Source organism: Lepidochelys kempii, chromosome 13 (genome assembly GCF_965140265.1).
Source record: "Lepidochelys kempii isolate rLepKem1 chromosome 13, rLepKem1.hap2, whole genome shotgun sequence".
NCBI lineage: Eukaryota > Metazoa > Chordata > Testudines > Cheloniidae > Lepidochelys > Lepidochelys kempii.
In genome coordinates this window covers 33,159,074-33,182,311 of record NC_133268.1, presented here as the reverse complement: position 1 = coordinate 33,182,311, position 23,238 = coordinate 33,159,074, and the positions used below count along the sequence as shown (strand labels likewise).

General features: G+C 42.6%; 2 protein-coding genes across 2 annotated transcripts; one reads left to right on the top strand and one right to left on the bottom strand.

Moving 5' to 3' along the window:
- The first annotated feature begins 13,158 nt into the window (after nt 1–13,158).
- LOC140897207 (olfactory receptor 226-like) lies at nt 13,159–13,948 on the top strand. Its single transcript, XM_073309601.1, has 2 exons — nt 13,159–13,267; nt 13,434–13,948. The coding sequence occupies exons 1-2, from the start codon at nt 13,159–13,161 to the stop codon at nt 13,946–13,948; spliced, it is 624 nt and encodes a 207-aa protein (XP_073165702.1).
- Nucleotides 13,949–20,448: 6,500 nt separating this feature from the next.
- LOC140897014 (olfactory receptor 11A1-like) lies at nt 20,449–21,405 on the bottom strand. Its single transcript, XM_073309266.1, has one exon. It carries the CDS (start codon nt 21,400–21,402, stop codon nt 20,449–20,451), a length of 954 nt encoding a protein of 317 aa, XP_073165367.1. The 5' UTR covers nt 21,403–21,405.
- Between the last annotated feature and the right edge of the window lie 1,833 nt (nt 21,406–23,238).

Sequence of the window (23,238 nt, the reverse complement as noted above, 5' to 3'; positions counted from 1 at the left end):
GGACGATAAGGGGTCTGGAGGGTTCTTTGGGAGGTAGGTGGGGCTTTGGGTGGCCCCCGGTAATAGGGTGTGGTCTGGGGTGGTCCCTTCTGGTCTCCGCTCCAACTGCGACCAGTTTTCTTCTTCTCTGCCACCTCCACCCATCTGGCTCCAATCTCTCCTGCCTCAATTACAGTTTTGGGTTTCCCATCTAGGATGTATCTTTCTATTTCCTCAGGAACACCCTCTAAGAATTGTTCCATTTGCATTAGGAAGGGCAAATTTACTGGAGATTCAACACGTGCTCCTGATATCCAGGCATCCCAATGTTTCACAATGTGGTAGGCATGTCGGGTAAATGACATGTCTGGTTTCCACCTTAGGGCTCTGAACCTCCGACGAGACTGCTCGGGTGTTATCCCCATTCTGACTCTCGCCTTGGATTTAAACAGTTCATACTTGTTCATGTGTTCTTTAGGCATTTCAGCCGCTACCTCAGCTAAGGGTCCACTGAGCTACGGCCTCAGCTCTACCATGTATTGGTCAGTAGAGATGTTGTACCCAAGGCAGGCCCTTTCGAAGTTTTCTAAGAAGGCCTCAGTATCATCACCTGCCTTGTAGGTGGGGAACTTTCTGGGATGGGAAGTGGTACCTGGAGAAGGATTGCTAGGGTTTGTTGGTATATTCTGCTGGGCCTTTATCCTCTCCATCTCCTCCACATGCTTCCTCTCTTTTTCCTTCTCCTCCTCCACATGCTTCCTCTCTTTTTCCCTCTCCTCCTCCACATGCTTCCTTGCCTCCATTTCCCTCTTGTGGGCAGCCTCTTGGTGTTGTTCTGCCTCCCTTTCTTGTTCCTCCTTCAGCTGCATGAGTTCTATCTGTCTTTCATGTTCCCTTTGTTTTTCCTCAGCCTGAAATTTGGCTAATTCCAGCTGTAGTCGAGCTGAGGATTTGGCCATTCTAACCTCTCTGTTTTTAACTAACTTTACACCCGAGGTTTAGAAATAAACAAACAAAACTTGGCTGTAAAATTTTGCTGTGCTGGAATAGAATACCTATTCTCTGATAGTGATTGTCAGCCTACAGAAAAAGACAATTCCCTTGTCTCTGCTCTGGGCCCAAATTAAAGCAAAAAACCTCCAACTACTTGGAAACCTGCTTACACAGCCCAAAGAAAAAAAATTCTTTTCAAACCTGTGCTCCTTGTAAAACAAAACAAAAAAAATCAAAATCCTAAAAAAAACCCTGCCACTTTTGTCTCCAGGCAAATGGGTAGAGCACACCCCCCCTATTTACTTTTAGGAAGAAAAGAAAAAAAAACCTCTGGGTTGGAAGACTGTGAATTTCCCTGCAGGAGTTAAGTACCCTGCCTCCAGGCAAAGAAAACATGCAATTCACAAGATAATCCCCTTTTGTCTCTGCTTGGCCACAAAGCAGAGAGAAACCAAGCTGCTTTCAGTTTCAAAGCTGCTTTCTGGACTTTCTTTCCAAAGGAAAAAAAAATTCCTTTTTAAAATCTGTATTTCTAGTTCAAAAAATCTCAACTGGATCTCAAATGATTTCAGGTTAATCCCACCACTGTGCCACCATGTCAAGGTTCCTCCCCCACTCTGAACTCTAGGGTACAGATGTGGAGACCTGCATGAAAAACCTCCTAAGCTTATCTTTACCAGCTTAGGTCAAAACTTCCCCAAGGTACAAAATATTACACCCGTTATCCTTGGACCGGCCGCTACCACCACCAAACTAATACTGGTTACTGGGGAAGAGCTGTTTGGATGCGTCCTTCCCCCCAAAATACTTCCCCAAAACCTTGCACCCCACTTCCTGGACAAGGTTTGGTAAAAAGCCTCACCAATTTGCCTAGGTGACTACAGACCCAGACCCTTGGATCTTAAGAACAATGAACAATCCTCCCAACACTTGCACCCCCCCTTTCCTGGGAAATGTTGGATAAAAAGCCTCACCAATTTGCATAGGTGACCACAGACCCAAACCCTTGGATCTGAGAACAATGAAAAAGCATTCAGTGTTTTACAAGAAGACTTTTAATAAAAAATAGAAATAAATAGAAATAAAGAAATCCCCCCTGTAAAATCAGGATGGTAGATATCTTACAGGGTAATTAGATTCAAAAACATAGAGAACCCCTCTAGGCAAAACTTTAAGTTACAAAAAAGATACACAGACAGAAATAGCTATTCTATTCAGCACAATTCTTTTCTCAGCCATTTAAAGAAATCATAATCTAACACATACCTAGCTAGATTACTTACTAAAAGTTCTAAGACTCCATTCCTGTTCTGTCCCTAGCCAAGACGACTACAGACAGACACAGACCCTTTGTTTCTCTCCCTCCTCCCAGCTTTTGAAAGTATCTTGTCTCCTCATTGGTCATTTTGGTCAGGTGCCAGTGAGGTTACCTTTAGCTTCTTAACCCTTTACAGGTGAGAGGAGCTTTCCCCTGGCCAGGAGGGATTTCAAAGGGGTTTACCCTTCCCTTTATATTTATGACACTACTCTCTTCCATATTCTCTCTGCCACCATTACTACTCACCTTGTCATCTTATTTATGTATCCTCTCCACCATCCTGCGAATCCTTTCCACCACCAGGAGGCAAAAGGCCTTTTCCACCTGCTCCTCTCACCTCATTGTGGTCACACTGTTCTACGGAACCATAATCATTGTTTATCTGTTACCAAAAAACAATGTACTGAGAGACCTGAACAAAGTGTTTTCTCTTTTCTACACTGTCTTGACCCCCATGGCCAATCCTTTCATATATACCCTGAGAAATAAAGAAGTTAAAAATGTACTCAGTAAAGGTGTCAGAAAAATTAGGGCTTTCATGAGAGAAAACATAGGCACATAGCACCTGCCATCCTTGGTCAGACCAGTGGTCCATCTACTCCAGTAGCTTGTTGTTAAAAGGGGCCTAACTCCAGATACATTACAATAGATCTGGTCAAATTTTAAAATAATGTTTTGATAAAAAAAAGATTTTTCAATTAAAATGTACATTATTTAAAATAAAAATGAAACTGAATTTAGAAAACAGGAAACTGGGGAAAAAAAGATCAGGTTTATGTTTTGACTCTGAAAATGCCAAAGGAAAGAAGAGAAAGAGAGAGAATGGGCTGTGGGAGATGAAGGGAGAAGAGTGAAAAAGTGGAGGATCAAAGAGAAAACAATTCGGCTACATTTTTTTTGTTGGAACACAGAAAAAATTCATGGAAAATTGTAAGTGAAATGAGAATTTTGGGGAGATGTTTTGGATTTTTTGCTGAATACACTTACCATTTCTCAACCATCGCCTTTTCAGAGGCAGGTGAAAAAACCAGGAACATGTGGTACAAACTGCCCTTATGAGAAATGTCTCCCTTTCCCCTATTAGTTTTTACCTGTCAGCAAGAAGGCTTATATACTTTTCAAATTTTGCTTTCTTTTAATAATGATATCACGTAACTGATGATATTCTTGTTTATGTACGTCTAGTCCTTTTTTATTCCTGCTAAGTTAATTACCTCCATGATATTTCCTACAATGAATTCTGAAAGTAACATATGAATTGTAGAGAAACATTTTAAAGTTGTTTCCTTAAATTTCCCCTTGATTCCCATATTAAGCATATGTCTTTCATGGTCCCTTATTTAAGGCTAGTTTGAGTTTTCATCAAAAGCAGGATTTATCACCCTCTTTTTTACCATAGGGGGAAAATGAATTTCTTTTAAAAGTCAGTTTAATATAACCTGGGATCACAAACTCAGAAAGCCTTCACCACAGCCAAACAGCTGTAGGTTGGTGTCTTTACAGAGCAGAAATAAGGTTGTTTGAGTGCACTAATTGTGCAGTTCCAGACGTTAACATGTTTATGTTTCTTTTCAATTGAACCTTAAATCTGATTTTCCTAGGTTTCTAACACTTAGCTTTTCAATAATGACACCATCACTTTAATATAGCTTATAATAAGTCACTGATTTGTGCTCTCCAACATAACTCCCTCTTCATGTAGTTTTTTTGTCTAGAAATTATGAAAAGGAGTATATAGCTGGTTGGTCCAAAATTTTCCATTAAAAGTTTATTTTTCAATGGCAAATAGTGTTTTGATTGAAGAAATTTTCTCCGAACCTGCCTACTTTCTTCAGAAATATGCCAATTTCCACCAGAAAATCTGAAAATTGTTGGTTGCTAAGAGCCCTTTATGCCAACTGGCAAAGGGAGCACCCAACACACTGTTGTCAGAATATTTAGCCGAATGGTGCCTTGTAAGGTATCATACAGAAACTGGTGACATGCTGGTCATTAATATTACTGCACAATGTATGTACGGGTAGTGTGTAAAGAGTTATGTAAGTGCACTGGAAATATGTTCTAAAATATGCTCAATCCAAGCAATCTAAATAGAGAAAATAAAGAAGTTTGTCCCAGATAAAGAAATGCTTTTCTACCTGTTTGCCTGCCTCTGAGGTAAACTGAGCAAGGTGAGATCAGAAACAATAGAAATTACCTTTGCATCTGAGTCAACAGGAGAAGAAGGCAGAAAGATGGCATGGCATCTGGGACAGAATAACTCTTCCTGGGGTGTGCACTTGGGAGGAATACAGTTCACCGGCTTACTGGGCTATCAGAAAAAGGGGGAAAATCCCTTCGTTATGTTAAGGGACAAAAGGAGCCAGTGCTTTTGGAATCTGTGAAAAGTCGAACCTTGAACCATGTGGGTGGAAGAGGCTGAGAACTGACTATAGGTGAAAAATTGCCTGAGACCACAATTTTAACCTGTTAAATTTTAGTCACTAGAATGTGTGTTTTTACTGGTGCTTTGTTTGTAACAATTTCTGTCTCTTTGTCCTTGCTTAGTATCACTTAAATGTAGGTTCTATATTAATAAACTCATGCTCAGTTTTACTATAAACCATCTCAGTGCTGTGTATTAAGTTAAACAGCATGTCCTCAGTGAGCCAAGAGGCCAGTGGGTGTACTGTCTTTTTGGAGGCAGTGAACATATGGTCTGTGGCTGGCCAGTGACAGGGACTGGACATTACAGAGAGACTCCCTGCGGGAGCTGAGGACCTGACCTCACTGAAGGTTACCTGCAAGGTACTGTTAAGGCTGGCAGAGTCTCAAGTAGTTTGCTGGTGTGGCAGGGAGATGAGGGTCCAGCAAAGCTCTCCCTTGCTGAGGCAGAGAGGTAACATCGTGACTTACCATTAAGAGCATCCGAGGCAAGTGTCACCACAACCAGACAGATAGTATGTATATAGTCAGTTCTTGGGAGTTTTAAGAGAAAAAACAGTTTTCCTTTTTTCCTTTTTTCATTTTTTGACAAAAATTCCAAATAAAATGAACAATTTTTCTTCATTTTTATTGATAAAAAATATTTTTTCTGACCATCTCTAGTAAATAGGAGCACCCGATAGACCTTCTCTATACCACTCACCATGCTGTATGGCTACTATTTTTGAAGGACCCTATGGGAGTTAGGTACCCAGCTCCCATCAAATTGCAATGCAAGTTGGGTCCCTAGGTCCCATCAGTCTCCACTGGGAATGCAGTCTACAAGAAAGTGGTGATAAAGTGGCTCAGATACCAACCCATTTTGTCCCCTGTAAACCTAAAGGGAGTTTCCCTATGAGGGAGAGAGTACACCAGTCTCCATGTACATAGATCTGGCTCTGGAAATATCTACACTGTAACACATTGTGGTTGGGTCCAGGTTAAGGGAATCTAGGGTCCTGGACACACCCACACATGGAGGTCACCCGTGAGCCCACTCCTTTGTTTGGCCACGCCCCTTGCACTGTGGTCCCACCCATCCTTTGCTGGTAGCAGTGGCATCTACGGGGTTGGTGCAGGACACCCCACAACTCCTCTTTGAGCAGGGTGGAGATCACTCTTCCCTGGGCCACCAATCCCTGTCCCAAAGTGGGCTACAGGCTGTCTCCTGGAGACACAGTGGGGTGAGGAGCAGTTGGGGCCCATTGCACAGGAATCCTCTGCCCAGGTGGTGTTCATTGGGGGCCTGGATCAGTAGGTTTCGAAGTTAACACCAATCCAGATCCCTGGGGAAATTCCTCACTCTCACTGTTACAATGGCAGGCTCTCTGGAAACCCAAGTAGACATCTTATCAGTTACATGTGGGTTCATTTCTCCATCTCAGGGTTATTGCTTGAGGCTCCTTGCAATCAAGTAGACATTGCTATATAGGATACACCTGCAACAATTTCCCGCCCCACCCCATTGTCTCAGGCTTTTAGCATACTCAAGCAGACATCATTGTATTATGATATACCCGGGACAGTTCCCCCCAAAAAAACTTTTTTTCCTTCCCTCAGACAGTCTGCAGTTCATGTCTTTATCTTTTCCTTTGGTCTCAAACATTTTAAAATGTAATCCAAGATACTGAGCCAATGAACTAGCTTAATCTCTGCTCCCTTTCTTCCCTATGGGAGAAAACAATATAAGTTCCTATACACAGGTTAAAAGCGTACCTGAGGTCACCCATCAATCTTATAGGCCCTCAGTAGGTCAAAGTCCTTCCAACCATTCCCAAAAATTGTCACTGATGAAGTTCCACCATTATCCTGGGTAAATCATTCCAATGGTTAATTACTCTCACCATGGAAAATTTACTTGTATTTCCACTCTTAATTTGTCTAGCTTCAACTTCCACCCATTGGATTGTGTTGTACCTTTCCCTGCTAGATTGAAGAGTCCATTATTAATTATGTATTCCCCATGTAGATACTTACAGGCTGTAATCGAGTCACCCCTCAACCTTCTCTTTGTTAAATCAATTAATTATTAATCATATATAAACTATTTTAAAATGTAACCATAAAATAAAATATGACAAAATTCCCATAGTTTTGCATTCGTAATTACTCCATCTATATATATTTTAAATGCTATATTGGTAAATGAATAATTTATGAACAATGATGAATAATTTACAATTAACAACTTTTTCCCTTTGTGAATAGGGATGTCCACTAAGCTTGGCCATTATCTATTAACGGTGTTGTTTACATTTACTCTCACATAAACATATAATTAATTCCTTGGTGACATCAATGAAAACTCTCCATGATCCTAGAATTCATATAAACATGAAGAGAAGGCAACATTAGTTTTTTTCTAAGAGCATCCAACAAAATGAATGGAGTAGCAGAGAGAGATTAATGCACTGTCTCAGGAATGTCTTTTCACCTGTGTATGAAGAATATCAGGAAAATGGTTGGCATGTGGGAAATACAACCCAGCTACAGAAAGCCTGACTGAAGAGGTTGCATCAGAACTTCAAGCAGATAATTAAGGTAACATAAGTCTTTTCCATGGTTGTTAGCTGCAGTGAAATCATAGAATCATAGATGATTAGGGTTGGAAGACACCTCAGGAGGTCATCTAGTCCAACCCCCTGCTCAAAGCAGGACCAATCCCCAACTAAATCATCCCAGCCAGGGCTTTGTCAAGCTGGGCCTTAAAAACCTCTAAGGATGGAGATTCCACCACCTCCCTAGGTAATCCATTCCAGTGCTTCACCAGTCTCCTAGTGAAATAGTGTTTTCCTAATATCCAACCTAGACCTCTCCCACTGCAACTTGAGACCATTGCTCCTTGTTCTGTCATCTGCCAGCCCTGAGAACCACCACTGAGAAATCACAGAGTGAAATACTGAATTCCGTAGTCAGTGTTTACTCAGTCATGAAATACTGTGGATTCCGCTTATTAGCAACCTCTTGTTTCCCAGGGAAAAAGTTACAGTTACTCAGGAGCTGCCAATAAGCAAAAGCCAGGGAACAAAGCCCTGGGCCTTGCCTTCCCTGACTGCAGCTTCAGAAACCTGACTGCAGCCGGGGCCTTTCTTCCAAAAAAAGTTGTTAAGCAGTATATCTGCTGCCAATATCCATATGCCATTAACTTTACAGTCAATGGGAAGGAATTTGTGCCCAGCAAAAAGTTGCTATTAAACGAAAGTTGTTACTATTAGGATTGCTAAGTGACACCCATTGTAAATTATGAATGGCCTAGAGAAGGGAGATCAGGAACTTCTGTTCTCCCTGTGTCATAGCACATGAACAAGAGGTCATTCAATGAAATTGAAAGGTGGCAAATTTCAAAATTCATAAAAGGAAATACCTCTTCACATAATGTGTAATTAGACTGTGGGACTCATTGTCACTGGAAGTTATTGAAGCCAGGAATTTAAAGAGTGAAAGAGGATGTTCATATGTATTAAAACAACATCCAAAGTTATAATAATAATTAGAATTTTTAAAAAGAAATAATTTTTAAAGGGGATATAAAATCTCATTCTTCAGAGTTTAAATCGATCCAAATTATTAGAATGATAACTTTCTGGGTTACAGATTATCCCTCATCTGCTTATTGCATGGTTTCTTTCACTGTACTCTGAAACAATGTTCTGGTCAGAGACAGGACCATAGCCCTGATCCAGCCTTGCAATTCCTATGTTCCTTAGTCAAGATGTGGACATTATGATTTTGGTTTAAACCTGGCATATTTCATTTTAACTTAAATCAATTAGTAAACTACTTAAACTGAAACGAAATAAGACACACAAACCAAAATAAGAAAGTATCCCAAGGGGTTTCAGCAGTTTAACCAGTGAAAAACAAACAAACAAAATCTATGTAAGTTTCAGTGGTGTAACTTTCTCATGTAGATAAGGGCTAATGCAGGAATTTTATAAAAGGGCCTAAGGTAGTTAGGTACCTACATTTAAATAGGTTTTGGATACTAACTCTTTAGACTGCTTTGAAAACCCCAGAGTAAGTACTTTAGGTTCTGGATCATAGCATTAAGAAGACAAAGTATACTGGAACGTGAACAATGCATGGTGGTCTTAAATAATCTGCTATTGAGACTTGTGTAGTTTAATTCTAAACACGTCAAATTATAGGTCTTCCATCAACTTCTGTAGGAAATTATAGGATGGCCAAGTGGACATCATTCTCCAAAAATGTTATTTATGGCCAATCTAAGATGTATCTTGAACACTTTAGCATCATTATTATACTGGTGAGCTAAGTAATTCTTTTTTCTCCTTAGTGTTTATGCTACATGTGGACAAATTTGCTTTGCTTAATTTTTGACATTGTTGAATACAGTGGGGCAAATTCAGAGGTGAATCAAAGTGAATGCAAAGGAGATAAAGCTTGGATAACTTATGCAGCAAACAGCTGGGAGAGATAGGTTTAGTGGGACTAGCAAAGTAAAAGTATTGTAAGATCTTATGTGTTAGACATCTGGGGACCAGAGAGAATACTAACACAGTCATAAGAAAATTACTTTCTCTTCTGTTCTGTGAATCGGAGTACAAAGAGTAAAAACTTGTCACTGATCATTATTGGACAAGTTATTTTGGTGCCTAAAGATGCCGATAGTCACCTACAAGGAAAGATTGAAAAAAAAAACCAAACCTGGGTTTGTTTCATCTGAAGAAAAGACTCTGGAGGGAGGGGGGGCATGATAACAGTCTTCAAGTAAATAAAAGGTGTTGTAAAGATGAGTTTAATAAGTTGTTCTCCTTAATCACTGAGGACAGGACAAGAAGCAATGGGCTTAATTGCAGCAAGGGAGATTTAGGTTGGACATTAGAAAAAACTTGCTGTCAGAGTACTTAACCACTGGAATAAATTACCTAGGGACTTTGTAGAATCTCTGTCCTTGGAGGTTTTTAAGAATAGGTTATATAGAAACCTGTCAGTGATGGTATAGGTAATAATTAGTTGTGCCTCAGTGAAAGGGACTGGACTAGACGACCTTTCGAGGTCCCTTTCAGTCCTACATTTCTGTGATCATTTTTATGACCTCAAAAGCACCTACTGTAACTGTGCCTTAGTGGGTCAGAACTGAGGATGCCAAATTCAGGATGAACTGCTGCGAAATAGGGCAAACACAACCCATAACTGGTGGTTATTCTTTTATAAGATATACCAAACCAGCCACAAAAATAAACTCCTTTTTCACCACACTGGCTAACAAGAAAACATAAAGGCAGTTTCCTCAGGCATTCCAGTCCTTATATCACCACCAAAAACTCTGGATTCATAGATGAGTGGTTCTTTACAACCAGTCTCATGAAATAATAGGTTCTTCTGATCCCAAAGGACCAGCCACATACCCAGGTCAATATATAACTCGGATCTTACCCAAAAATCACGCTGATGCCAATCCTTTAGTATCTAAAATCTAAAGTTTTATTTAAAGAAAGAAAGAAAGAAAGAAAGAAAGAAAGAAAGAAAGAAAGAAAGAAAGAAAGAAAGAAAGAAAGAAAGAAAGAAAGAAAGAAAGAAAGAAAGGTGAGAGTTAAAATTGTTAAAGGAATCAATTACATACAGTAATGGCAAAGTTCTTGGTTCAGGCTTCTATCAGTGATGGAATAAACTGCTGGCTTAAGTCACGTCTCTGGAGTACATCCACAGCTTGGATGGGTCATTCAGTTCTTTGTTCAGAGCTTCAGTTTGTAGTAAAGTTCTCCCAGAGGTAAGGATTGAAGACTAAATAGAGGTGTTTCCAAGGCCTTTTATAGCTATGTGGAGGGCATTCCATTGTTCTTACTTTGGAAAACTATAGCAACAAGATGACTTTTGGAGTCATGTGGGGAAGTCCCCTGCCCATGTATTTTGCCTAGTCACAGCAGGAAATTCCATTAAATGTAGATGGGTGTCTCCCATGGTCCATTGTCAGTTAAATGTTCTTTTGATGGGCCACTCAATTGAATAGTCCCTCCAAGATGTGCTGGCTAGCTACCTTGTGGGCGGTACTCCAGGAGCAAACATTTGAAATCCAAGTATAGAGTCAATAGTTATAACTTCACATACAGAAATGATACATGCACACAGATAGCATAATCATAACCAGCAAATCATAACCTTTTCATAGACACCTCACTTGACAACCTTTGTACAATATTCGCTGCAAATATATAACAGTGGTTGCAACAATGATCTATAAGGTCATATTTTAATCAGATAACATCACACCTACATACCTGACTCCTATTCAAATCTGACCCCAAATCCTGACGTCCTTACTTTGTTTTTCCTCAAATGTAATTTTTAATTGAGTAAGAGTAAGAAATGAGTAGAGCTGGTTGATACATGTTTCTATAAAGTCCAGATGACGTAAATATTTTGGAATTTTCATTACATGGTGAATTTCAAAATCTTGATGGTTCTTCGCAACAGAGGAACAAAAAGGAAATCTGAAGTGTCAGAATTTCCAATAGGACAGACACGCCATTTTTACGCATTTCTGAAGTGAGTCAGAATAGGGACTTCAGAATGTGTCACTCTAGTTAAAAGGAAAAAGAATCCTATATTCAAGATGAAAAAAAAATCAAATTAAAAAGAATGTCACCAGGGAAGCTGTGAAAAGCATCCAGCTGTCTTCAGCCCAACTCCAATGCCCCAGCCACTACTGTATTGTAAGTCCCAGTCAGACTTGATGCACATCAATGTAAATGAAAGGCTGACACAAGAGATGAACATCATTGTATTACAAAGGAAAGAGAGCCATGTCCTACATACTTCTCTCTGTTCTCATAGTTTAAGATGATAACAATGAGTCAGTGGTTCTTACCTATATATCAGGGAAAGCGTATGACAGTGTTGATGGGCTATGAAATATTAATCAGCTTTCCAGCCTGAAGTGTATCTGGATATTGAGTTTCAGTAAGGCATGTGTCACAAATATAAAGGGAAGGGTAACCACCTTTCTGTATACAGGACTATAAAATCCCTCCTGGCCAGAGGCAAAATACTTTCACCTGTAAAGGGTTAAGAAACTAAGGTAACCCTGCTGGCACCTGACCCAAAATGGCCAATGAGGGGAAAAGATTCTTTCAAATCTGGAGGGTGGGGTGGAACAAAGGGTCTGTCTGTCTGTGTGATGCTTTTGCAGGGAACAGATCAGGAATGCAGCCTTACAACTTCTGTTAGTTAGTAAGTAATATAGCTAGAAATGCATTAGATTTCCTTTTGTTTAATGGCTGGTAAAATAAGCTGTGCTGGATGGAATGTTTTTGTGTCTTTTTGTAATTTAAGGTTTTGTCTAGAGGGATTCTCTATGTTTTGAATCTGATTACCCTGTAAGGTATTTACCATCCTGATTTTACACAGGTGATTCTTTTACCTTTTCTTTAATTAAAATTCTTCTTTTAAGAACCTGATTGATTTTTCATTGTTCTTAAGATCCAAGGGTTTGGGTCTGTGTTCACCTGTACCAATTGGTGAGGATTTTTATCAAGCCTTCCCCAGGAAAGGGTGTGTAGGGCTTGGGGGGATATTTTGGGGGAAGACGTCTCCAAGTGGGCTCTTTCCCTGTTCTTTGTTTAAAATGCTTGGTGGTGGCAGCATACGGTTCAAAACCAAGGCAAAGTTTGAACCTTGAGGAAGTTTTTAACCTAAGCTGGTAAGAATAAGCTTAGGGGGTCTTTCATGCAGGTTCCCACATCTGTACCCTAGAGTTCAGAGTGGGGAAGGAACCTTGACAGCATGTTTTCTTTCTTTCTTTCTTTCTTTCTTTCTTTCTTTCTTTCTTTCTTTCTTTCTTTCTTTCTTTCTTTCTTTCTTTCTTTCTTTCTTTCTTTCTTTCGAATTTATGAGGTTTCTGTCAACGATTTCACCAATATTTATTCTGGAGTACAATACACATGGCAAGAGAATTTTGACAGTTACCCTTTACAAAAAAATCACTTTGTTCTGTGAAAATGTATGGATGGCAATTGAGATTTTTGCCTGTATTATTCACTTACATTTTCCATTTCATTTCCTTGTCCTTAGGAAATCAGACCCATGGTAAACACTAAATGGAGAAATCAAACGTCCATCACAGAATTCATCCTACTGGGATTCGGGAGTCGCCAGGAACTGCAGACCCCTCTGTTCCTGATGTTCCTGATGATCTACATTGTGACCATAGCTGGGAACATCCTCATCATTGCATTAATTGTGACTGATCGGAAACTTCACACCCCCATGTACTTCTTTTTGGGAATTTGTCCTGCTTGGAGACCTGCTACACCTCCACCATCCTTCCCAGGATGCTGGCCAGTCTCCAGACTGGGGACAGAACCATTTCTATTGCCGGCTGTTTTGTACAATATTTTTTCTTTGGTTGCCTTGCAGATTCAGAATGTTACCTCCTAGCAGCAATGTCCTATGATTGGTATTTAGCAATATGTAAACTGCTGCATTATACAATGATGATGAATGGCAGATTTTGCTTACTTCTCATGACTGGCTCCTGGATAGCTCAGTGGTTTGAGCATTAGCCTGCTAAACCTAGGGTTGTGAGTTCAATCCTTGAGGGGGCCATTTAGGGATCTGTAGCAAAAATTGGGGATCGGTCCCGCTTTGAGCACCGGGTTGGACTAGATGACCTCCTGAGGTCCCTTCCAACCCTGATATTCTATGATAATCTGCTGTGTAATTAATTCCATAATTATATGTTTGTTGTCCCATTTGATTTTCTGTGGCCCCAATGAAATTGACCATTTCTTTTGTGATTTGGCCCCATTGATAAATGTTTCCTGCAGTGACACTGAACTGATAGAACTTCTGGCTTTCATACTCTCCTCCCTAATAGCCCTGGGCCCATATCTATTAACCCTGACTTCCTACATGTGCATCATCACCACCATCCTGAGAATCCCTTCCGCAACCGGGAGGCACAAGGCATTTTCCCCCTGCTCCTCTCACCTCATTGTGGTGACCATCTTCTATGGGACCCTGATTCTTGTTTATCTGCTACCAAAAACCCACACACTGAGAGACCTGAATAAACTGTTCTCTCTCTTCTACACTGTCCTGACTCCCCTGGCCAATCCACTCATCTACAGCCTGAGAAACAAAGAAGTTAGCAAGGCCTTAAGCAAAGAAGTTAGAGAATTTATTGATTTCTTTGAAAGGCAGACACTCCGTTACTGCTTTAGATTAAAATAACAAACATGGAAAAGAGTTGACTGTGAAAGTGGAGTTCAGATTACTGATGATTTTCTATTAGGTGACCCAATAAATTTTCCAAAGAGTCTATGTGAATTTATTAGGTGGTTTTATTATTCCTGTTGCATACATCTATCTGGCTATCTACCCATCCATCCATCTAAATTTCCACAGTGTCAGATCTTGAGGTCCTTACGCATGCCATGCTTACTCCATATTCAGTCACATTCCTTCCTCCTTCTTACTGAGTCCAATTCCCATTTGCTTCAGTTGAGTATTTACTGAAGTGGCTGCTGTAGAGTTGTCATGTAGTTGCTTGCTACATTGACAAGAAGAGGTGTTTCCATTGATGTACTTAAACCACCTCTCTGAGAGGCAGTAGCTGAGTCAACAGAAGACTTCTTCCATGGATCTAGCTGTGCATACACTGTGGGTTAGATCAAATTAGCTACGTCACTCAGGGTTCAGAATTTTTCCCATCCTGAGTGATGAAGCTAGGTTGATCTAATTTTTACGTGTAGACCAAGCCCCAGTTAAAGAGGATGGGTCTGCTAACCAGAGGCCAGAACTCTGTGTATCCCCCATTTTCCCCTTTTGTGCTTCCCAATTTTCATCCAACAGCAAAACAATTCTGCCCACTGCGTCCCAGAACATTCCCTGAAGTTTTCAACTGGATCAGGTGGTGTTCAGCTGTTACTGCATTGCAAGCAGACAGGTGGAACAACAAACAGACAAGCTGAGAAACACCAAATCCTTGTGTATCAAAGCACTGTGAGGCGCTTGGATACTGCGGTGATGAGGGTTATATAGGTACCTAATGCAGACAGACGGACAGACAGACAGATTGATAGATCAATCCCAGAGATGGCTTTGAAAATCTCACCCATACTGTGTAGGGATATTAGGCTGAGCAACCAAACACCAAACTAAGGATATCAACATCTCCTTAGAGATATCTTCCTTTGGATGGAGAAGCTCCAATGACAAGCTATGTGCAGGTCCTAGGACATTTCTTTCCCCTAGCCTTTGGCATGGCAGGGCATACTTACTGTTCAGACCTTAAGTGACTTATCTATTCCAGGCTGAGAAGAGCAAAATGGTGGCCAAGAAGCTGATCTCCACTCCCAGCTCAGCCCAGTACACAAGAGATGTTCTTTTTCTCTCTTTTTTTGAGGAAAAATCTTTTCTTTGAGGAAAACAGACACCATGAAAATTTTATTTTACCCCAAATCCCAATTTTCCTTCAGGTGGGTCCAAACATGGGCAGTTAGCCCAAGCCCCCACCACCGCTGCAACAACCACATGCTAGTTTAAGCATGCTAGCTCAAGCCCTGGTAGCGCACGTCTATCTCCACAGTCTGGGAGGCTGGCTTCCAGCTGCAGTGCAGACATACCATGAAGACCTTCAAGGAAGGACTTTTCTCTTTCTATGTTTGAATAGCACCTGGAACAAACAGTCCCAATCCTGTCTGGGTCCTGTGAGGCACTAATAATAAACAATAATGGTGATGATAATAAATAATGAAGGATTTCTGCAGAAGAATCCAGTTTATCCAAAACCCAGTTATCTGTCAAACCACCAAAAAATTCTAGTAGATAATAGACTGAAAAAGTCAGATCAGACATAACACTTGTATGGGGATAAGTAGATAGAGGAGTATGTATGGGGCTAAATAGATAAGTATACAGGAGAACAGGTAGGTAGGTAGATATGCATGGGGATAGATAGGTGAGTAGGAATGGGGATAGGAAGAGAGACAGATGAGTATGCATGGCTGGGAGAGAGCATGACGCACTGTTTCCCAGGAGGTCTGTTCTCTCTGAGTGTTTACAACAGTCCCCCACTACAAACTCTTCCCATCAGTGCTCTATTGATCTTAGTTGGGTACATGGAACTGCAGGGACCTGCTGACATGGAATCAGCTACTGAGATTGGAGCTTTAGACCTTACCCTTTTCAGATGGGTCCTTTTAATTTCACTTGTATTAAAGAACCAGCATGATGGGACCCCAAACCTCACCGGGACATCTAAGAACAATTCCTATTGTGTCTGGGCTCAGCTGAGCCTTTACCACAAGCCTTGAGAAATCCACCTCCTGTTTTCCCTTGTGTGCATCCCACAGCAGGGCAGGAGACCAAGTGAAAAGGCAGAAAGTTGCAGCACTAGAAAACATAGTGCCAGTCACATTGTATGCAAAGGTTGGGATTTTCCACCGAGCTTAAGGCAGTTAGTCATCCAACTCTCTTTTGTACCCAGTGGGCTTTGGGCTTCTAATTCCAATGAGCAACTTGGAAAATCCCATTGTCACAGTTATGGGGCTGGCTGCCCCTCAGGTTTCTCTGGGAGCACACCTGCAAGGCCCATGCTCTGACCTGCCTCAAGGTGGAATCTCACAGTTCTCACCCTCTGAAGATCCATCTGCACTGCAGCCAGGGATATGACTGGCAGCTCTTGTAGACATATCAGCACTAGCATTTTGGGCTGTATAAGTAGGGGCATTGCCAGCAGATCAAGGGACATTGTTTCCCTCTATTCAACATTGGTGAGGCCTCACCTGGAGTACTGTGTCCAGTTTTGGGCCCCACACTACAAGAAGGATGTGGAAAAATTGGAAAGAGTCCAGCGGAGGGCAACAAAAATGATTAGGGGACTGGAACACATGACTTATGAGGAGAGGCTGAGGGAACTGGAATTGTTTAGTCTGTGGAAGAGAAGAATGAGGGGGGATTTGATAGCTGCTTTCAACTACCTGAAAGGGGGTTCCAAAGAGGATGGATCTAGACTGTTCTCAGTGGTAGCAGATGACAGAACAAGGAGCTCAAGTTGCAGTGGGGGAGGTTTAGGTTGGATATTAGGAAAAACTTTTTCACTAGGAGGGTGGTGAAACACTGGAATGCGTTACCTAGGGAGGTGGTAGAATCTCCTTCCTTTGAGGTTTTTAAGATCAGGCTTGACAAAGCCCTGGCTGGGATGATTTAGTTGGGGTTGGTCCTGCTTTGAGCAGGGGGTTGGACTAGATGACCTCCTGAGGTCCCTTCCAACCCTGATATTCTATGATTCTAGCTGTGCTCTAGCTCATGCACTAAAAATACAAGCAAGGAGAGGATAGCATCACTGACCCCCCACCCCAGATATGTACTCCCTTGTGCAGCCTGCTCTGAAACCCCTGCAATGGTATCCTCACTTCTATTTTTATTGAGCTAACTAGAGCACAGGGTAGTGAAGCACACACCCAGCAGCAGTGTAGACGTACCCTTGAGACCAGCACCTGGGTCAGGCTACCCCAGGCATAGCAATGGGTTACCACCATGGAAGTCCCACTAGGTTTTTGGCACCTGAATTTCCTCCCTCTGGGAACCTGTGACTAGTAGCTTCCTTAAAATAGAGTACTTTTATTCAGCAGTGGGAACAAAATGTTAGATAAGAAAGGATTTGAAAACAGAAAGCACCTGTATACATGTCTGTTTTACCTGAAGTCATGCCATGCTGTAATGGCAAGCCTAGCTGTTTTAGAGAGCCCTGCTGTCCCCCTACAGAGCCCCTTTCCAAAAGACTCTCCTTTCAAACCCTGGAGGCTTCTTTAAGTCTTGTTAGGCTTTCGTCCCTCCTAATCAAACCAGCTCTGCAGACTGTGTGGGACCAACCCAGAGTGAGCAGAGCCCATAGTTTGAATATTTTCCCTTAACTAACCTTAAGGGGAAGCTGATGAGGGAATTATCTTGAGCCATCTCCGCCTTCCTGCCTGGACCATTGCAGACCGTCCCTCACTGGGAAGCACTGAATCAAAAATATTTGCACAAAAAACACCATTGCAAAGCCAGTGCAGCATAGTCGCACCTGGCTTGGATTCTCCTGTCACTCCCATACCTTGTTCAACTGGGCATGTTCCTGTCAGTGGGTGGTAGATTCACAGGGCAAAAACTTGGCCCCGTTAAAGCAAATGACACCAACTTCAATGGGACCATGGTTTCATCCATTGATTTTAGCAGAAGCAAAGACCAGCATGACCCATCCCCTGTGTAAGGGGACTGTTGCCCCCTTACTAACATTCAGTGGGGGTGTTTAGGTTGGCTAGCTCCCACTACTAAAAAGGGGGAAGGGTCGATGACGAATCAGTACCCTGAGACTGACAGCACCCAGGAACAATGGGGAGAGGCCAATGCTCCAGGTCAGCCTGAATGACAGGGCAGGCAGGCTAATCAGGCAGTCAGGAGGCCAGGGCGGTCCCGTCCTCCGTGTGAGCTGGATTTGCCTGGGTCAGACAGAATGGGGCCGAGCTGAGGAGAAAGCAGGGGCCCAAGCTAAGCTGGGGAGCAGAGCTGTGCCAGATCCAGAGGGACGAGAAAACAGCCCAGAGAGAGCAGACCCTGTCCTGGGAGCAGAGCTGCAGCCCAAAGCCAGAGGCACAGCCCAGAGAGAGCGGACTTGCCCTGGGAGCAGAGCTGCAGCAACCAGAGCCAGAGGGGCCAGAGAAGCAGCCCAGGGAGCTGGAGGCAGAGCAGCAGCAGCCGTGCAGAGACCGAGTGGTGGAGCTGGGGCTGGAGCAGTCCGGAGCTGGGTGCAGTGAGCAGCTTGGGAGTGCGAGGGGGACCCTGGGCAGCGAGCCCAGCACAGGGAGATGTCTCAGCCAAGAGGCTCTGCAGGCCAGGCTTGGAAAGTAACCCCGACAGGGCGGGGGCGATGCTGGGAAGAAGGGTCCCACCACTTAGAGCCTGAGAGCTTGTGGCCACCACCAGCAAGTGTCCAACCCACAGCATCCCTGCAGCAAAGCCAGAGCCTGAGCAGGAGGCCTGGGACTTACAAGGGACAGGCTGTGAACTGCCCTGATGTTCCAGAGACACTGTTTGTGATGTTCCCTGCCACAGAGCGGGCTGATGTGCTTCCTTTAACCTTTCCCATTATTCCTTATTCTTTTTAAAATTAATTGTTGTTTAAATAACTTGCATTTGCTTTAACTTGTATGTAATGGTCAGTGGGTCAGAGAAGTACCCAGTGCAGAGAGAGTACCCCGGAGTGGGGACATCCTAGCCCCGTCCTAGGTGACCACAGCAGGGTTGGGGGGGTCGAGCCCCCCAGGAATCCTGGGCCCAGCCTTGTTGGGTGTACGAGGACTCTGCCAGACAGGGGAGTGGAAGGGGAGCCCTCAAGGGCAGGGAGGCCACTGGGTAAAGGAAGTGGGAGCGAGGACTCAGATCCTTCCGCTAGCCCACTTCACTGGGGTAGTGCAGAAGCCAGGAAAGTTCCCCACAAGGGCGGGACTATTCCCCCGCTTACACCTGCACAGAACAAGCCAGAGAATTCCACCAAGTCATTCCAGTATCAAGCCCATGACATCTGGATGGGCAAAACATAGGTGTTAGGAGACATCTGATCTTGTATTTTACTTACAGCTAGGTTGGCACTTCTTGATATTTAATCAAAAGACTTCAGTTTAGACAAGTACACCACGGGCTAAAAGCTTGTGGGAGTAAACAATGGTTTGAACCGATGGATTATTTGCAGACTAGTAGTTGAAATCCTATGCTCTCATGAAGTCCTATGTGTAAAAAAAGCTGAAAGTGTCTGAGAACTTAAAAATGGGATGAGACCAGACCGTGAACACCAGTGATGACTGAACGTGGTTATATTTCAAACAAAAAGAGTTCTCTACCAATCTTGTGGCTGTTTCCATCCCTTCACACTGACTCAATAGACATTCTAGGCTTCTGAGTGACAATTCTGGAATCTGATAATATAGATAAGAAGGAAGATACTATATTTGAGTTGCATGTGTTTGTTTTGCTTGTTGACCATTCTCCAGAACCAATATCTGAAAATGACTTGGTAGAACAACCTGAAGAAAAGCTCTGTGTAGCTCAAATGCTTGTTCCTTCCACCAACATAAGTTGGCCCAATAAAAAGGTATTTCCTCACCTATCTGATAATGAATGCATGTCACTTCACAGACTGTGAGGGATACATTAAAAGAAAGAGACAACAAATGAGATACTTTATTTTTTTTCATTTTTATTGGAAATTTGACAGAATATTAAAATGTTACATATACAGACACTATGGACATCCATCAGGTCAATTACCTTTTCACCTAGTTATATATTTCAGTATACTCAGTCTTGGCATAGATCTTATCCTATGCAAGTTGGTCAGATTTGCCTACCCCCATTCAGATTCTCCACTGTGAGGGAGAAGGTGGGACATTAGTTGTATTACAAGAAGCCTGCACCCCAAAGACTCCCATGGCCCCGCATCCGAGACACAGGCACTAAATTTGAAGAAGCTACCACAGAACTCACTACATCCTCACAGTCTCCTATGATGCATCATGTGGTTTAAGTATGGAACCATTAACATGCAGCCCCATCAGAGCATTTAAAACAGATTGATTAATCCTCATGATATTATACCCGGTCAAATTCTGGTGATCACTACAGACCAGATAACCACCTGGAGTAAATCAGCACAGTTGCATTTACTACTGCGGAGACACACCAGTTTACACCTACTGCAAATTTGATCCTGTGAACTTAGTCAGAGCTTTTCTTAGGGCCATATTTACATGCTTATTTCTTAGGCTGTAGATGAGGGGGTTGAGCAGAGGAGTCAGGACTGTGTAGAAGACAGAGAACACTTTATTTAGGTCTCTCAGTGTGTTGTTTTTTGGTAGCATGTAGACAATAACTAAGGTTCCATAGAAAACGGTCACCACAATGAGGTGGGAAGAGCAGGTGGAAAAGGCCTTTTGCCTCCCAGTGGTGGATGGGATTCTCAGGATGGTGGCGATGATATATATGTAGGATACCACCGTTAATAGAAAAGGGGGAAATGTATCAAAGAAGGAAAGGAATAAACTTACCATTGAAATCAGTTGCGTGTCACTGCAGGACAGTTTAAGCAGTGGAATGAAATCACAAAAGAAATGGTCTATTTCATTGGGGCCACAGAATGTTAACTGCAACATCAAAAATATAATTATGGTAATAGCCAGAAAGCCACTTATCCAAGAGCCAGCTGCTAGCTGGAGACAGAACCTACCATTCATAAGGGCTGCATAGTGCAGGGGTTTGCATATCGCTAAATACCGATCATAAGACATTGCTGCTAGGAGAAAACATTCCGTCACCACTAGGAAACCAAAAGAATAAAGCTGTATGATACAACCACTAAATGAGATGGTCCTGTCCCCAGGGAGAAAACTGGCCAGCATCCTGGGCAGGATGGTGGAAGTGTAGCAGGTCTCCAAGCAGGACAAATTCCACAGGAAAAAGTACATGGGGGTGTGCAGGTGCTGATCAGCCACAACTAGTGCAACAATGAGGATGTTCCCTGCCATGGTAACAATGTAGATCACTAGGAAAAGCAGGAAGAGAAGAATCTGCAATCCAGGGAGATTCCTGAAACCCAGGAGGACGAATTCTGTGATGGACGTTTGATTTCCCCATTTTCTTTTCTCCATGCCATTTAGCTACTTTAAGAAGAGATTATGAAAAATAATTAGAACATAAAGCATGGCTAAACCAGAATAAATATTCAACCAATTAGCTTTAAAAATCCAAAGAGCAAACTGAAATGAGGATTTATATTCTCTTACAGAGTCAAGTAATTAATATGTTGCAAACTTTGTAAGAAACAAGAAATATAGCAATTTTCACATCCGACCAGCTCACTCTTACATCCAGTCTTGTACCCTATCTCTGACAGTAGCCATGAGCAGCTGCTAGAGATCAGTGTGGAAGATCGCCAAATGGACAATTCCAGGTCATGCTGACTAGCGGCTACTCAGCATAGGTCCCGGAACAAGGGGTGCGGGGGGTGCTGAAGCACCCCCTGGCTTGAAGGGGTTTCCGTTATACACCGGGTTTACAGCTTGGTTCAGTGGCTCTCAGCACCCCCACTGTGCAAACTGTTCCAGCCCCCCTGCTGCTTAGGCTACCTCCCAGCCACAATCCCACCTAACCCCATGGATACATACTTGTGTGGTTAGCCAAAGTCTCTGCCTGTGCCACCAAGGTTATTTTTAGGCAATTTGTTGACACAATCAGTGAATTCCCATGGGCTACTTCACTGAGAAGAAGTTAATACATTTTTAAAAGCCCTTCCAAAAACAGATTTTCAAAGGAACTCTGGGCTAGATTTCTGAGGGTCCGGCAATCAAAACTGGGGCCAGATTTTCAATAGGGCTTGGTAGTTTCCCCTCTGAAAATGGGGGATCCAAAAGGAATTTGCAATTTGCAACTGTATTCACCCCTACCCCTAAAACAAGCAATGTTCCCTGTTTCAAGCAGCTTGGATACATGCACTTTGCTTATTTTTATGGCTGACTTAGAACAACGCTTCCTCAGCTCTCATCCCCTAATGCCCCTACTCTACTTACGCTATATTGATGACATCTTCATCATCTGGACCCATGGAAAAGAAGCCCTTGAGGAATTCCACCATGATTTCAACAATTTCCATCCCACCATCAACTTCAGCCTGGACCAGTCCACACAAGAGATCCACTTCCTGGACACTACAGTGCTAATAAGTGATAGTCACATAACACCACCCTATACTTGAAACCTATTGACCGCTATTCCTAACTACATGCCTCCAGCTTTCACCCAGAGCACACCCTGCTGCTATTGTCTACAGCCAAGCTCTACGATACAACCACATTTGCTCCAACCCCTCAGACAGAGACAAACGCCTACAAGATCTCTATCAAGCATTCTTACAACTACAATACCCACCTGCTGAAGTGAAGAAACACATTAACAGAGCCAGAAGAGTACCCAGAAGTCACCTACTACAGGACAGGCCCAACAAAGAAAATAACAGAACGCCACTAGCCGTCACCTTCAGCCCCCAACTAAAACCTCTCCAATACATCATCAAGGATCTACAACCTATCCTGAAAGATGCCCCATCGCTCTCACAAATCTTGGGAGACAGGCCAGTCCTTGCCTACAGACAGCCCCCCAACCTGAAGCAAATACACACCAGCAACCACACACCACACAACAGAACCACTAACCCAGGAACCTATCCTTGCAACAAAGCCCATTGCCAACTGCGTCCACAGATCTATTCAAGGGACGCCATCATAGGGTCTAATCACATCAGCCCACACTATCAGAGGCTCGTTCACCTGCACATCTACCAATGTGATATATGCCATCATGTGCCAGCAATGCCCCTCTGCCATGCACATTGGTCAAACTGGACAGTCTCTACGTAAAAGAATAAATGGACACAGATCAGATGTCAAGAATTATAACATTCATAAACCAGTCGGAGAACACTTCAATCT